This window comes from Hydractinia symbiolongicarpus, chromosome 11 (assembly GCF_029227915.1).
Source record: "Hydractinia symbiolongicarpus strain clone_291-10 chromosome 11, HSymV2.1, whole genome shotgun sequence".
NCBI classification, from domain to species: domain Eukaryota; kingdom Metazoa; phylum Cnidaria; class Hydrozoa; order Anthoathecata; family Hydractiniidae; genus Hydractinia; species Hydractinia symbiolongicarpus.
This window is the reverse complement of record NC_079885.1, coordinates 7512353-7527549: the sequence shown is the minus strand read 5'-3', so window position 1 is coordinate 7527549 and position 15197 is coordinate 7512353. Positions and strand designations below refer to the sequence as shown.

The 15197-nt window shown below is 32.4% G+C and overlaps 1 protein-coding gene across 1 annotated transcript; it reads right to left on the bottom strand.

The window, feature by feature from the left end:
• Positions 1-6632: 6632 nt before the first annotated feature.
• LOC130613396 (eosinophil peroxidase-like) lies at positions 6633-10239 on the bottom strand. The gene is made up of 4 exons (XM_057434747.1): positions 9236-10239; positions 8741-8982; positions 7997-8223; positions 6633-7753 (listed from the first exon to the last, which is right to left on the bottom strand). Exons 1-4 carry the CDS (start codon positions 9485-9487, stop codon positions 6633-6635), a joined length of 1842 nt encoding a protein of 613 aa, XP_057290730.1. The 5' UTR covers positions 9488-10239.
• Positions 10240-15197: the final 4958 nt, after the last annotated feature.

Sequence of the window (15197 nt, the reverse complement as noted above, 5' to 3'; positions counted from 1 at the left end):
TTGCTATTTCCTGTAGGAATATGACATTCGATTATTAGTTTCTTAATAAACACCGAATTCGCCCGAACTGTTTAACGCCCGTCTATTATAAACGCCCCAAATAAAGTCGAAAATAAATTAGGCGCCCGGCGTCAACCTCGTTCCCAGGGTCTTTACCCACTCAGCCGTTACTACGGAGTGGCCGCTATCAACTTTATCAACAAGGCAAAATGCCCTGGGAACGTCCGGCGTATTTATTAGAGCATTTACGGTTCATGTTCTTGTTGATTTCCGCCAGCAAAGGCGGAATTTTTAATATCGTCTGAGGAGATAGAGGAAGAGATAGATAGAGCAGCGCAGCTAGGCTGAACGCCCGAAACCTTTCCAAGCTAAATCTCAAATCCTAGTTTTGACAGATTGTTTTCTGGGAACGAGGCTAAAATGAGTTTTAAGCCAATAAGAATCCCAATAGTGCAACAAATTGTTTTATTATCCAATGAACAATACTTTATTTTAAAGTTTATATGCTATCAAAAGTTAAAACTCGTGCAGTGTAGCACAATGAAGATCTTCTTATAATGCGCCATCTTTGATGTTATTAACGGTTCCCTTTAATAATTACGTCATTTCCTTCTGTACAATTTTGCAAGCACGTAGACTAAAGCTATATTCAGCAGAACTAATTAATTATTCATGAATTTTAATTTAAAGAGGAATTGTTGAGGGTGAATATTTTTGGTGAAAGATAATGTATTATAGCTATAAAATCGTGACAAGTGTGTTATAAAAGAAAAGTTACCTTTAACTGATTATGTAAAAAATAATTTCCTGCCACTTTTAAAGTTATTTTCCAAGCTGTTTTGCAGAGAAAAATGGAAACTAAATAAATTTTCAGCCTTGCCGTTGTTTTCATTTTGTTTTTATTGTTCATCAATTTTCAGCAGGTTTATTTTTTTTTCTTTTAAAAATTGTTCTTATAGAGAAATGAAGTTTATGTAAGTTAAGTTAGCTATGATTTACAGTTTCAATAATAATCAAAAATTGAATTTTAAAATTTTAGAATATTCAATGATTTTGTTCCCCCATATTACTCAGTCCTCTCCAAAGTTCAGATTATTGCTAATGGCGGAAATCTTTAAGCCGCAAGGCTTTTTCTTATTTTTATTTAATAATGACCAGACACTGAGAAAGAAGAAATATTTGTTCATTAGAATTTCCATTCCTGTCTACTGAGCTATTTGAGCTCAAAGGGCATTGGGGTCAAGAATGCGTGTATTGCGGTTGCGTTGTTGGTGACAAGTTCCTCATTCCATTTGCTGACAAATGGAAAATAATATTGTTTTTGTGACGCAATCATGATGTTATGTTTATTGGAATAACGACTTTTTTGAAACGAAAAACTTTTCAATAAACAAAAAAAAATTTTTTTAAAGAACGCTTAAATTGTAGTTGAATTTGGATGTATTTATTTTGTACACTTTTTCAGCTTAGAAAAGATGTTCCGTTCATAGCAGTGTTTATTAGGAATGATAATATATTATGCTAAGTATATCCACAGACGAAAACGTAAGGTCGTAATGCGAGTAGAAGAAATTGATGACTTTATCTTTTATCTTCGCATTACGACCTTAAGTTTTCGTCTATAAACATACTTGATAGGGTTTTATCTATAACGTTATATTATATGGAAATACAAAGCAAATTCCTGAGTCTACTTTTGAATTCGCACGCGCCTTCATTTTTACACTAGTGTCTTTTAAGTCATATTTCAAAGCATACTAACTTTAGACTTAGCATTTACCAGCTGAGATTGATGCATAACGATCGCTAACTTAAAGTTGAACAATTTTGAAGATTGCCAAAAAACTGCGCGAAACAAATTACTTGTATTTACCCACAATTGCTTAATTCTCTGTCAACTTCTTATTGAAGGACCGCTTAAATTGTTAAGAAAGTTGTTAAGAAGTCTTGCGGACATTTACCATTGTTACAAATTGGTTTCTTGTTAAAAAATCGTACCAAAGATACATCATTGAGTCCGGGTTTTGAATATTTTTCTTTGTTGCTGGTATATGAAATTATAACATGCAGCTACTACATTGGCCTGCACTTTTTCCTTAATATGTTTTTGGATTGTTCTATCTTACGAACTTGATACCCATGCACTTTTTGTACCCTGCGCTGTGTGGCAGTGGGCCGAGGGCAGGAGAAACGGGCCGTTTTGTTTGTAGGAAAGAGAAAAGATATCATTATTTTTTATTTGGTTGTATTTTTTCTGTTATACTGTAGATAATCAAAGTCAAGCATGATGGCATTAAAGCTTCACAAGTTCTCACAAATATGTGCTTTTATTGTATCGATAAGTTTCTTTTTCTTGTGCATTTTGAAGGCTGCAAAACAACTTTTAAACGATGTTAATTTTTCAAGTTGTGAAAATGCTTTTTTTATATCCAGATCTCTGTCATACTTCTCCGCAGAGAACTTCTTGTAATAACCAATCAAATCATGTAATTTTTCGCTCTCTACCGTAGTTGTTTCAAATTTTTTTGTGATGGTGTTGATTTCATCCTTCATTCAAGCAAGCTCGCTTTTCATGTCACTTTCAATATTTTCTTTGCTTTTTAATTGTGTAGACACTATGTACAGTTGTTTCTCATATCTCTCCACCTCGGTGTATAAAACCTTTCGGGAAATTGGAATTCTCTCTGTTTGCGATGCTTTCAAAGCTTTTCTCAATTCTCCAACTTGCTTGCAGTTGTTCTTGTACCTTCTTGACTAAACCAACTTCCTTCCCATTCTTTTCTTTCAACGTATGCAGTTCTTCCTGATATTTGGTTAGTTGACTTTTAAGACTTTTAACTTCATCTTTCAAAACAACTTTTTCATCATTGGAATGTTGAAGACGAAGTTCGATGTTTTTGATCTATATTTCTCGTTTACAAAAATGGTCGTTTAACTCCAGAAATTTCTAAAAAAGATAGAATAAAAAAATGATTCAACAGCCAGAAAAAATCGTGGTAATACAACACACTGCCATTAGTACGGCAAACATTTCGCGTAATGTCCTTGTTGCTAGGACATTTTGCCTTCATGATAGCGGCTAATGGCAAGATACTCTAAAAGTGAAGATGTCTTTTTTGTGGAAAAGCCAACATAATCAAGCAGTTTTCAATTTCCTGATTGATAACCATTATAAATCATCAATACACATTAAAATATCTTTCTAATCTCTACGCGTGTTTGCTGTCCAAAGGAGTAAATGTGTACGTTCCCAGAATGCATTATACAAACATGGCTTATCATACTTCTGTTTTTGAAGGAAGTTAAAAGTTCCTTCGTTGTTGCACTTGTTTTTAATTAGAACTCAACAAAAACTTAACAGAACTAACCTGAAAGTATAACTTGAAATTTGATTGATAACTCATCTTATCCAATTATGTGTTCTTACTTTATTTACTTTAAACAGTTTTTCGACTTTTTGCCGATCAACGCGACTCTTTACTATCTTTATCAAGACGAAAGAGGAAGATTTAAAACTGACGTCAAATATTATCACATTTCTTTAATTTGACGTCATTAAATTGATGTTGCAAATAAGATGTTCGTTGTCATGGCAAAAATGTCTATTTTGCTTTACATAGATGGAAAACAAATTAGACATTGGGCTATAAATTAATGGCATATGTCTCTCTGGCTGCTTTACAATATACATAAATAAAAATTAAAAACCTACTTAAGTGAAGTTCTCTCGGTTCACCGTTTATAATCAGACTGACCAAGATATCTCAAGACGAAAGCGGTAATGCTTTTTTTTAATCTCTTCTTCACTTTGCAGGAATTACTACGGACTATGCAATGAGTAAATTTTGAAAATCTGCGACTTATTGTTAAAGGGCTGGAGCATCTATTTTTCCAATTAAAAAGGTTGTCAAGCAAGGAACAAAAATTTGTGAACTTTATAATACAAGAAATCATAATTCAGTTTTCTGGCATAGAATCCCTACAAGTAATATCAAGCAATAATTGGTCTGTATCAAGATTGGAACCATCTGAAATGGACATATCATCATATGTTCCTCTACAAACGAAAAAGAGTTTTATTTTTCCACTCCTAATACACCTCAATCAATCTGTACCGAGCTCGTTTGTTGCACCTTTGGCGAACTTATTTTAAAGTTGTTAAAAGTGTTTTTCGTTTGTTTATTTGTTGTTGTTGCTGTTGTTGTTGTTTTTGTAAACAAATCTATTCGGGCAGCCTGGCATAAAATTGCATTGCAAACTTATGGAATAAATTTACTTATAGTAGTTTTATGCACTCGATATTGGCATGCCTTTCGGTTGCTAAGAGGCGCATATCCCTAGAAAAAAAGATAGTTATAATATTATTATAATTAACTTTATTTCAAGGGTTATGGGATCTCTCATATTTGTACTTACTTTTTATATATTTGACAAGTGATAAAAGTGTATCAAAATTGGTCTTTATCTTTCTTAAATAATTTGAGCAAGTTAAATCTTCCACCAGGAAAAGTGAAGCATTTCCAAAGCATGATTAAAAGTCACGCAACTTGACGCATTCCTCATAAACACATACAATTACCAGCATGTTTTAAGTTAAAAAGTGAGATAAAAGTAAAAACTGCTTTGCCATATATAACGGATAAGTTATAATCAAAAACGAAAAGGTTGTTTAGAATCTTTTTGAAGACTTCAATTTAAAAGCCCTAGACAATTTTAAACCATATTGTTAGTCTGTAAAATATGCACATGTATCAACCTCGTCCCCAGGGCTCATTTTCTCTTTTTGGCAATCTCGGACGGCGAGAAGAAATAGCGAAAAGAAATAGGAAAACACTACCTGAACATGTATATTACGAGATGGCTAACTTTATTAGGTCGACGAAAATGTAGGGTCATTAACAAAATTTCTTGAAAAGACTTTATATTTTGTTACTTCTTCTATGAAAAATAACTTGAACATTGTAAAACCTCTCGAATATTTATGAAAATTAATAGACGAAAATTTTGGGAAGGGACGAAAATTCTGGAAAGAGACTAAAATTTTGAATAACATGTATATGATGATGCCTTATCTAAATGAATGCATGCCTGATTTTGGATCAGCCATGCTATTTGGCCTTTTTATCATTTAAACGAGTTCGTAAAATTTTAATAAGTTACCAGATATAGGTTAATATATCCATCCGAGTAATTAACGTGACGCTTAATTAGCAAGGAGAACTTCGTCTGGATTGCCGAATTAAAGGCGTTTTTTGTTTTAATCTCGTCTTTAATTTTCATATTCTCAAAGTAGCAGCAGAACTAACTACTCTTGCAAAACAAGTTCTCTGTGAAAGGTGGCAGTTTGCTAAATGAAATATATAGGATATGTAAGCCTTAAAAAGGTATATTATTTCGCATTTGCAAACTGAAGGCTTAATGATTTTTAATGAATTCTTTATAATGATTTTACCTGAATGCATAACTGGAATATCAAAGAAACTTGCAAAAGTGACGATGTATAGTATTCCAAACACACTCACGTAATAAACTTTGAGACTGTATAAGTAGCCCTAAATCAAAATCACTGAAAATACATTATGCATTAATAGTTGTCTGTAGCGAAGGTTTTTTAACACTAATTTTGGGAAAACGACCCAATGGATTTGCTTACATCAGCATCAAGTGATTAAACCAATCAGAAACATTATTATTAAATTATTTTTTTTTTTGAAATCAATGTAAGAATTTAAGTATTAAGTCACAATAATTGTTGGAGAAGTAAATCGCGTACAACGTATAAAAAATTTTGCTCGCTACAATCCCCCTCAAAAATATTGAGACAAGGTTTTTTTCTGCCATTTTACAAAGTTGACAAACAGTATCAACAGCCTGTAAAATTCAGAAGTGTTTGAGAGAGAGTCAACCAAGATCCTAAGTCCGCTGTAAACACTGGCAAGTAAAGTTTCACAAGTTCAAGATTCGTAAACCTACAATCCCGGACTTAATTTATTGGAAAAGAGGGCCAAATTTCATAGTTCGTCCCACAAGCAGTTATAAACACTGTTTCTACAAAAGACAAGAGCATTACGAACTTGTCAAAGTTCATTTGTCGCAAACGAACTTAGGACTTAGGTGATTTGGTTAGTTTCAAATTCTTAACCCATACTAATTTTTGCTTTTCGAGAAATAGCAAAAAATTGGCCTTTTCCAATAATATTATGTCCAGGATTGTAGTATAGAAATGACCTTTGTAACTACTTGGGGAATATTCAATTATCACAATAGCCAAACAGCATTCATAACCAGTGACTTATCATAATTAGTATAACTTATCATAATTAATATAACTTATCATAATTAGTATAACTTATCATAATTAGTATAACTTATCATAATTAGTCTAAGTTAACAAAATAATTAGTACAGCCCATAATACAAGCAGTAATTTTAAAGAGGTTTAACAATATTCTTCTTTCGAAATGCCATAAAATAAAAACTGTCGAATCAAACACATTAGATATATTTTGATTTTTTTGAGATTAATTTCGAGTCATGTTACAAGAAATTTGCGGGGTTAAATATTTTGTCCACAGTTTGCAGACGCAAATATTCATCGGTATGATTTTCAACTACAAAAAGTTGTCATTATTTTATTCTTTTGGATCGCCATAAGAATATTCTGCCCATGCTCGTAAGTTAATTCCACGGATGTGACTGCATTCAACTCGACGATGATGTGTCTTGAAAGCTTTAAACGCATCTCTTTGGATGGAAACAATACCTTCTAAGTTATCGCACAAAATCTTCGACATAGTGATTTTCTTAATTTCTCTCAATTGGTGATATGTAAAGATGCCAGGGCGTTTGTAGAAAAACCTGTCACCATCTCTTGTTCTCTCGAATTGATCTTTGATAATGCAACCGAATGTTTGGCCAACCTCTTTTCCACGCATGTGTTTCTCAGCTAAACCTGCTGGAAATAAATCGATATGGTTGTTCACGTTTTTGTATAACTTTCTAAGTGCCCACCGAGATTTTCGACTTGTAATTTGTTTTCGGAATCCGTAAAAATTTCTTGCTTTTCCAAGTCCACAGAAACCTCGATATTCGTTATAGCCAGGTAATCCATGGTCTCTTCCCCTTTGGGTGTTTATGGCTGCAAGATTAGCGGTTCCAGACATTCCAGGTGGTATAAAAAGTTTTTCTCCAACCCCAGAAGCAAAGTTGGTGTCCACTGTTTCTGAAGTATTGCCAACCAATCCAAAGAAGGTTGGTTCAATTCCCTTGTTGAAGAGAACCGTGTTGTTTTTAAATGTTTGTCGAAGAGGAATGTTGTTTGATATCTTTTCAAATTTATAGTTTAACTGTGCCCATGAATTCTTTACTTGGCTGTGACCAAAACGAAAAGCTGCAGTACTGAATGCATTCGAAACAGAGGGATCAACCCAACTTTTGTAACCGCGATAAGGTTTTAGGTCAGCCAGTGTAGGGACATACTCATTATATGTGATATGTTGAACAATAGCTCCAACAATTTTCCGTGTTGTTTGGTATATTTTTTCACCAGACCAATGACGGTTGATTTTTCTGAGTTTAGTAGCAATTCGATTGTGTTCGCGCACAAATAAAATGTGAAAACCAGCCAATCCAATATGTTCATCTGCTCGGCTGTCACCTGCTAGAAAACATCCACCTCGTGTTTTACAATCATCTGTCGCTTCCAGATCGATCGGCAAAAGCATCTTAGGGGTCACTCTTAACTTTCCAGTCCCTAAAATTATTGTAAGTAGAATGTTAGTTTGTTATTTTTCACTCAAAGGTCAACAATCGTGGGTTTAACAGAGGCTTTTTTTAAAAAAAAAAATTAGACCCAAAAAACATTAATGGGATTTTTGCAAAGACCAGTTTATGCAGCAACGAAAAACAATCCGAGAAAAATCCGAGAAAAAACATACCCAAAAAATATCCAAAAAAAAATCCGAAAATATCCGAAAATAAATCCTCCAATTCTTACCATCATTTGTGCGAAGCAATTTTGCTTTCGTTTTATTATTACTATAGACCATAGAAGCATCTATATATGAGGACAAGACATTGACTTGCTCTCGAACTGTTCTCTCTCCTTTCTGACACATGGCAAAAGAGCGAATGAATTTCGTACAACCTTTGTCTTTCGTGCTGGAGAAACGTATCGGAAAACAAGGATATTTAAAATCGTTTTTTGAACCATGTGGACTGCATCTAGAAGGTATTATAATATTAGTTAAGAGTATATTAAAAAAAATTTCACATCTTTATGTTACAAACCTTTATAATAAAACATGTTTTAAAAAATACGCACTTTTGCCGAAATTGATGTATGGCTTATTTTACCTTGCCCTCATTGAATTTTTTTATTTTCTGTATTCTGGGTATAAACACAAAGTGAATTGGAAAAAGAAATTCATAGCGTTAGTTACGGCCTTTGGAATAAAAAACAATTTCTTGCTTAGGACACGCCAGATCATTAAACACACCATAGACACACAACACATATTTTCTCATTAAACAGACAGACAGCAACCTTTTCTAATATTACAGACAGACACTTTGAGCTATTAAATAAGACAAGCGGATAAATCCACAGGTTCCTCTGTCCTTTTATCGCATTTCGTGATACGCAACTCCGGTTACAATACATGTACAGTTATTATAAAATGGACTGAAGATTTATTTATGATTATTATTATGGCTAGAGCATCTAAACCATTCTTTTTACCTAGGATTTAAACAACCACCAGCGTTTGATGAGAAATCCAAATCATGATCAAGGAACTGTCCATACGTCATATGCAAGTTTGACACTAAGCCTTGGTTACCAGAATCAGCTTCCACGATTGTAAGAAATTTGGCTGACATTTCATGGGGTGTAGGCACTTTGGGATATTTCACACCAGGAAATCCACGCGGTGTATCTAAGCCATCTTTATCAAAGTATACAGCAGCTAAAACAATTAGAAAGTTTTATTAAGGTAAGTAAAAAGGAATAGGTTAGTAGCCAAGTAAAGGAATTTACATTTTCCTTTTCTAAACATCTATTTCATCGTAAATTTCTAAAACCCGTAGTTAAATTTTCGCTGAATGTACGAGTTTCACAAAGGTGAACAATAATTATTTGGATCTAAATAGGTCAATGGATGGTCAATTGGTTAGTTTCTATTATGCTGGGCAATTATAATTGAAAGAAAATTATTTTATTGATTTTTATTTCTAGCGCTGAATTCTCGAAAGTCATATGCACGTTGATATTAACCGGACCAGGTGCAAACACAAAGGTTAGAAACTTACGGAGTAGTCTTTTTACTGGTGTAAATGCTGCTCCAAGAATACGGTTACGGATGTTGTTACATGTACCATCAAGTGTTCGCCACGATCGTTTGTATAGTCTTCCTTTACAATTGGGTGTAGATACTTGTTCTTTACAATCACTCAGTGTATCTTCTAGAACAAACAATAAGTGAAGCATAGTCAAATAAAAAAGATCGAAATTTTTTACCGAATACTTAATTGTCTGGGCATTTTAATTAAAACACGACTTAGGTTACGTTGGCATAAATAATCCATGAATACAAAATAACCATACCGAGATTATAAATGAAATAACCATACCGAGATTATAAATGAAACCCTTGCAAAAATGTTGCAAAAAGCAAATTGTGAACACAACATGCACCTTCCTCATAACTGAGCAAAATTGACGGACGAATGAAATTTACTGTAACGAGCATTATATATAGATTATTTGAGGAAGTCATAAAAGAAGTTAACAGAATATTAAAGAGATTAAAAACACATTGAAACAAGTCATATGAATGAAAGTGAGGAAACTAAAAATGTATTGATTTCACCCATCCCACACGTTTGCATTATTTGTGCTTTAATACCTCGCCGGCTAATTATTAATTAACTTTTTTTTGTGCTTATTACAACCACCCTTTCAGCAATTATTGCAATTTACAGGAGCAGTACGTGCGGTATCTAAAAACAAGGTAGCTTCTAATTATCACAATCTCTATAATCAACCAAGAGAACTCTAAAATCCCGCGTACACAGTCTGATAGGCAGATGGCTTTCCTTCCTAAACACATCGTAAAAATGGGGGCAAAATAGTGGTTTTTAGACTGTCTGATGAGGTTGTCTTGTTCTTATCTGTCAGGGATTCAAACAATAGATTGCATGTTCTTGGCACAGAAAACTAAAAACTAAACTAAAAACAATACATTGTATTTGGTTTGAGATTGTCTCAAAACACGTGAGGAAGTAGGAAGTTATAGAACAAAGAGTCATTGTTGTGGATTCCATTGTGCGAAGCTTTTACATTTCCGAAAAAAAAAGTTTTTGTAAATAGATTACTAAACATTCAAATAATTGGCAAATTGCCAATTTTTTTTAGATTACAAATATTTAGAAACTAACAGAGCCAAAAGGAAACACAATAAATAATCACTTCAACGTAGAACTGAGTTTTGAAAAAGCTTGCTGTGAAATAAATCTCTTAATTATTTCGACGTTTAGCAACTCCAACTAATAATATCGCCACAACAGCCTCATCAAAGTGTAATTATTACACGTGTACAGGATAGCAAAGTAGACAATTAGAGCTGAAAGTTGAGTAATGGATCACGAATACATAGATGATAATACAACCCTGGAAAAAATATATTGGGAATTTCATTGTGACCTCCCCCCCTTCCCCCAAAGTCAATGTTGAAGATGGTATTTGCCTAGCTGACGCTCGCAAAAGTACTCCAGAAACCTTAGAGGTAAACAACATTGACTTTGGGGGGGGGGGGATAGTTAAAAGGAGTTTGACATAAAAATTAAGGAAAAAAGATTTAATTAAGCGTTTTATCAAATTTTTTTTCCGCGGTTTTAGGTGCTGTAATTATACGTTCGACAATAACGCAAGATCTCTCAGTAAAAGGTTTTCCCATATGTGGTTTACACAAAATTGCTAATTACAAAGTCGTAGTAACCAGGAAGCTAATATTTCTTTTCATAAATTACCACAACCAATAATGAGATTCCATATTATAATAACTGCATGTCTAAATAACGTTGATTTTTATAACAAAAACCGTTATTGACCTGAGCCTTAATATTTTTAACAGAATGCCTGAATTTAGGCTGAAATTCTTTTCAAATTTTTTTCCTCCATATTCTTTGTTTTTTTATAAATAACTACGATATTTTATTAGCAGCTGTAAATAAAATTTTCTAATTAATAAATAAATTTTTGATATTTTTAGGATTAAACGTTGCTGGAATCAACTGGAATGTATAATTTGACTAAAAAAAAAGAAACCTATGATTGTGTTGTGTTTTGAAATTATGGTGATTCACTAACTGTAAATGTAATTAACACAGTCTCCCAAAATTGGTTCTTAATACGTTAAGGCTGGGGATTTTCTTACATTTGTCCTAAAATTTTGAGGTTTGTGAAGCTTTTTTCTTATAAAATATCTTCTTACAAAATCGTCAAGGTGTAGATGTCAATTTGCAAAATGTTCTGCCTGTAACTTTGGAAATCAACAACAGCAACAAAGAATTTGCTTCCTATAGACCTTCCTATAAGTTCTGGCCAATGACCTTAATTACTTTGAACAAGGAAATTCATATACTTATCTCACGTTTGGTAGGTCAACATACTCTAGTCTCCCTATATTTTTAGTAAGCAGTAGTAAACTTTCTAATTTAGGCGTTACTGATAGTTCTTAAAACCTGCAAAAATAAAAAATCTCAATTTATCTAATTTCCTCAAGTTTAAAAAATTATAATAAAAAACAACTTCGAGGCAGACGTAACCCCATGGGTTGGACCAGAGAAAAGCGAAGAGCTACAACATTAAGACTAAATGTCATGTTTTTTTTTTCTCAGGTGCATTTTGTAATCTTTTGTCAGATTTTTATGCATTGCATTTATGCATCATAGTTTATTCTCGTTTCTTTTTTTACACATTTCGTCAGATAATAATATCGAATTCCAACAATAAAAATGTACGTCCGTATCAATATTTACCTTGGCCACATGTCATAATTTGTTTGAATTGCTCAAGAATGCATGTGGTGATTGGATTGGTTTAATTACTAATTACATTTGCATTGTAACCAACACGTGCAGATCATTAGTGTTTTAATGAAGGGTATATATGGTGAATTAATTTACTTTTTATAGCCTTACTGTCATTTTCGTCTCAATCAGCAGTATTTAAACAGCACACCATACACTGTGCTTGTTCGAATATATGTTTAAAAGCAATAAAGACTGTAGAGAAGACACAGATATTTTTCCATTGGCAGATTGTTAGCGAACCTTGTAATTTTACCACTTTTTCTAGAAAAAAAAATAGATTAGAGATCTTACGACTTTTATATTATTCTATTTTTTTATAACAAGAAGATGTGAAAGGCATCATTCCCGGTAAAGCAAAAGTGATATCTTTATTAAATTTTGTCTAAGCTGGTTATGGCCAGCGATGGTTAAAAGTCTTTGATTGGGGGCTAATTATAAAATTTATGGTAAAATGAATATGTATGACAAACGAACTAAGTTCTTTTTTTATTAGTTAAATAAAGTGCATATGATGGGACATTAGAACTGACTAATAAATCAAAAAGAATTCACAAAACTTTACAATTAATATTTTAATAAAAAGATACTTAAGATCGGTTACAAGGTTCATTTTAATTTCGCAGCTTGAAGTAGAAAGCCTTTCATAAAAGCTCTTTAGTGTTATAAGTTTTTGACTTTGAGCTCAAGATATAGAAATTGAGTTCCATATACAAGAGGGTAAGATTTTCTTGCATCGGTGTCCAACTCCGTCAACGTTGGAACAGCAGGTGGCTAAATATTCCTTTCGAAAACAAAAGTTTGACTGCAAATACTATTTTCAAAGTCTTTTTAAAAGCTTTTAAGGGCAAGAATGAAACAAATAGGATTCAACCAATTTGGTAAACTTGAAAACTTTAAAATGAGTTTGTTAGAAATCAAATCCTCTATTTTGTTATGTAGTTGTACACTAGAAGTTGTATCACGAAACAAAACCGTAATATTCCAATTAAAAACTAAAACTTTGTGAGACGCTAACCGCTAAATTCAGTAATCATGTCATTTTTTCATGATCAAATGTCATTTTTCCATGATTAATCAAATATAGAAACATAATTCATTTATTTTATCTTTTTGAATATGAACAAAAATTTTTTTTTAAAATATATAAATTTAAACTGCTTGTTTTTTCATGTAATGAAAACGATGTCTGACCTCATGTCTGAGCATTTTAGGCCGTCTGACCACATGTCTGAGTTTTTCAGACTACTACTATAACTTTTAGTAATTCATAACTGTTATGTGCGTTGATGATTGTACTTTACTTTTTCTGCTTCTTCACGAAAATATTGAGATAATGACACTTTTTTACCCATTTTAGAAAGAATGGTATCAACTCGGTAATTCTCGGACCTGGTCGCTGCGAAAATACTACTGTTTGAGATGCGTAGATAAGGTAAGGAGTAGCGTTCAAATTCCCCTATCGAACTTTCTAACACGTCCACCTTACATCCTTTCATCCTTTACATACTCCACGTCGACAAAGACTCTGGACTTTGAAAAAAAGGTCATGCTAGCGTCGTGAATTTTATTTCCTTAAATGGTGGAAGTAACCTTGATGGTCGGAAATAACCAGTGATTGTTGGAAGTAACCAGTGATGGTTGGAAGTAACTCAACTAAAGAAGTAACTTGGAAGTCAATCTGATATTCCGATGCTATTTCGGCTGAATTCTTGTGGTTAGAAGTAACATATCATTACAAACAAACATGGCTGATCACGAAGATGTGTTTTATTGTTTAAACGCGATTAAAAATCAGTTCAGAGGTGGTAAAAATACAGAAGAACTTTTCGCATGTCTTGAAGAAATTATCCCTGTTAGTTTGGAAGAATACAAAGTTGAATCAATAGAGGGCAATGTGAATAAGTTCAAGTCTTATATTGATTGTCGACTAGTTAGTGTGGAAGATGTGGGAAAATTTGTTGCATAGTACAACATAAAAAAACCGAAACGTTGAGAAAGCTAACAGCGACTTATCTGACCGAAAAAAATTAATATTCAGCATGATTTTATTATCGTTGCCAGCACAAAACAGGTCATCAACCTTCAATGAATCCGAAAGAAGTTTTGCGAAAGAAACCTTCGAAAAGATTAAAAAATACTAACTGCCCCTTCAGCATGTTGTATAGATTTGGAATAGAATCATAATCACCCTGTAAAGGCCCTCGAAGCACTCAGCTTCAAAGACATACCGTCTGAAATTTGTGATCAAATCAATGGAATGTTTTAACGTAGATATACACCAGGACTTGCCTATAAATAAATAAATAAATAAATAAATAAATAAATAAATAAATAAATAAATAAATAAATAAATAAATAAATAAATAAATAAATAAATAAATAAATAAATAAATAAATAAATAAATAAATAAATAAATAAATAAATAAATAAATAAATAAATAAATAAATAAATAAATAAATAAATAAATAAATAAATAAATAAATAAATAAATAAATAAATAAATAAATAAATAAATAAATAAATAAATAAATAAATAAATAAATAAATAAATAAATAAATAAATAAATAAATAAATAAATAAATAAATAAATAAATAAATAAATAAATAAATAAATAAATAAATAAATAAATAAATAAATAAATAAAGGTTTGATAAATCGATGTGCAAATGACATAAAACTACATCAAAATATAGCTGATCGTTCTATAATGCCAATGAGACGAGATTAAAATAAATTGTATACAGAGGAGTTGTATACAAAGTTCATCACGGGTCATTCTTTTTTCTAAGTTACTTGCAACCATTACTGAAATTCCGAAAACTTCCATCAATTGAGTTATTTCCAACCATCACTGGTTAATTCCAACCATCAAGGTTACTTCCAACCATTTAAAAAATTTGCACTGGCGTCAGCAGCACTTAGATCATTTTAACCCTATTCGGTCCGGGGGGGGGCGGATTCCGCCCCCCCTGACGGTTTTTTTTTAATAACTCCTGATTGCTTTGTTATATGGCTATGATACTTACTGAGTTTCAACATTTATCTATTAGACACCTGCATGCTAATTTTTTAGGTCCCATACCTTTCAGAGGCTTTGATA

What these genes read in the sequence shown, in the direction of transcription:
- LOC130613396 (XM_057434747.1), bottom strand. Translation starts at nt 9,487, where the DNA reads ATGCTTCACTTATTGTTTGTTCTAGAAGATACACTGAGTGATTGTAAA. An exon ending in TGACTTTCGAGAATTCAGCG is followed by an intron (nt 8,983 to 9,235) that starts CTAGAAATAAAA and finishes CCTTAATAAAAC; the next exon opens with TTTCTAATTGTTTTAGCTGC. An exon ending in ATTGCTTCGCACAAATGATG is followed by an intron (nt 7,754 to 7,996) that starts GTAAGAATTGGA and finishes CAATAATTTTAG; the next exon opens with GGACTGGAAAGTTAAGAGTG.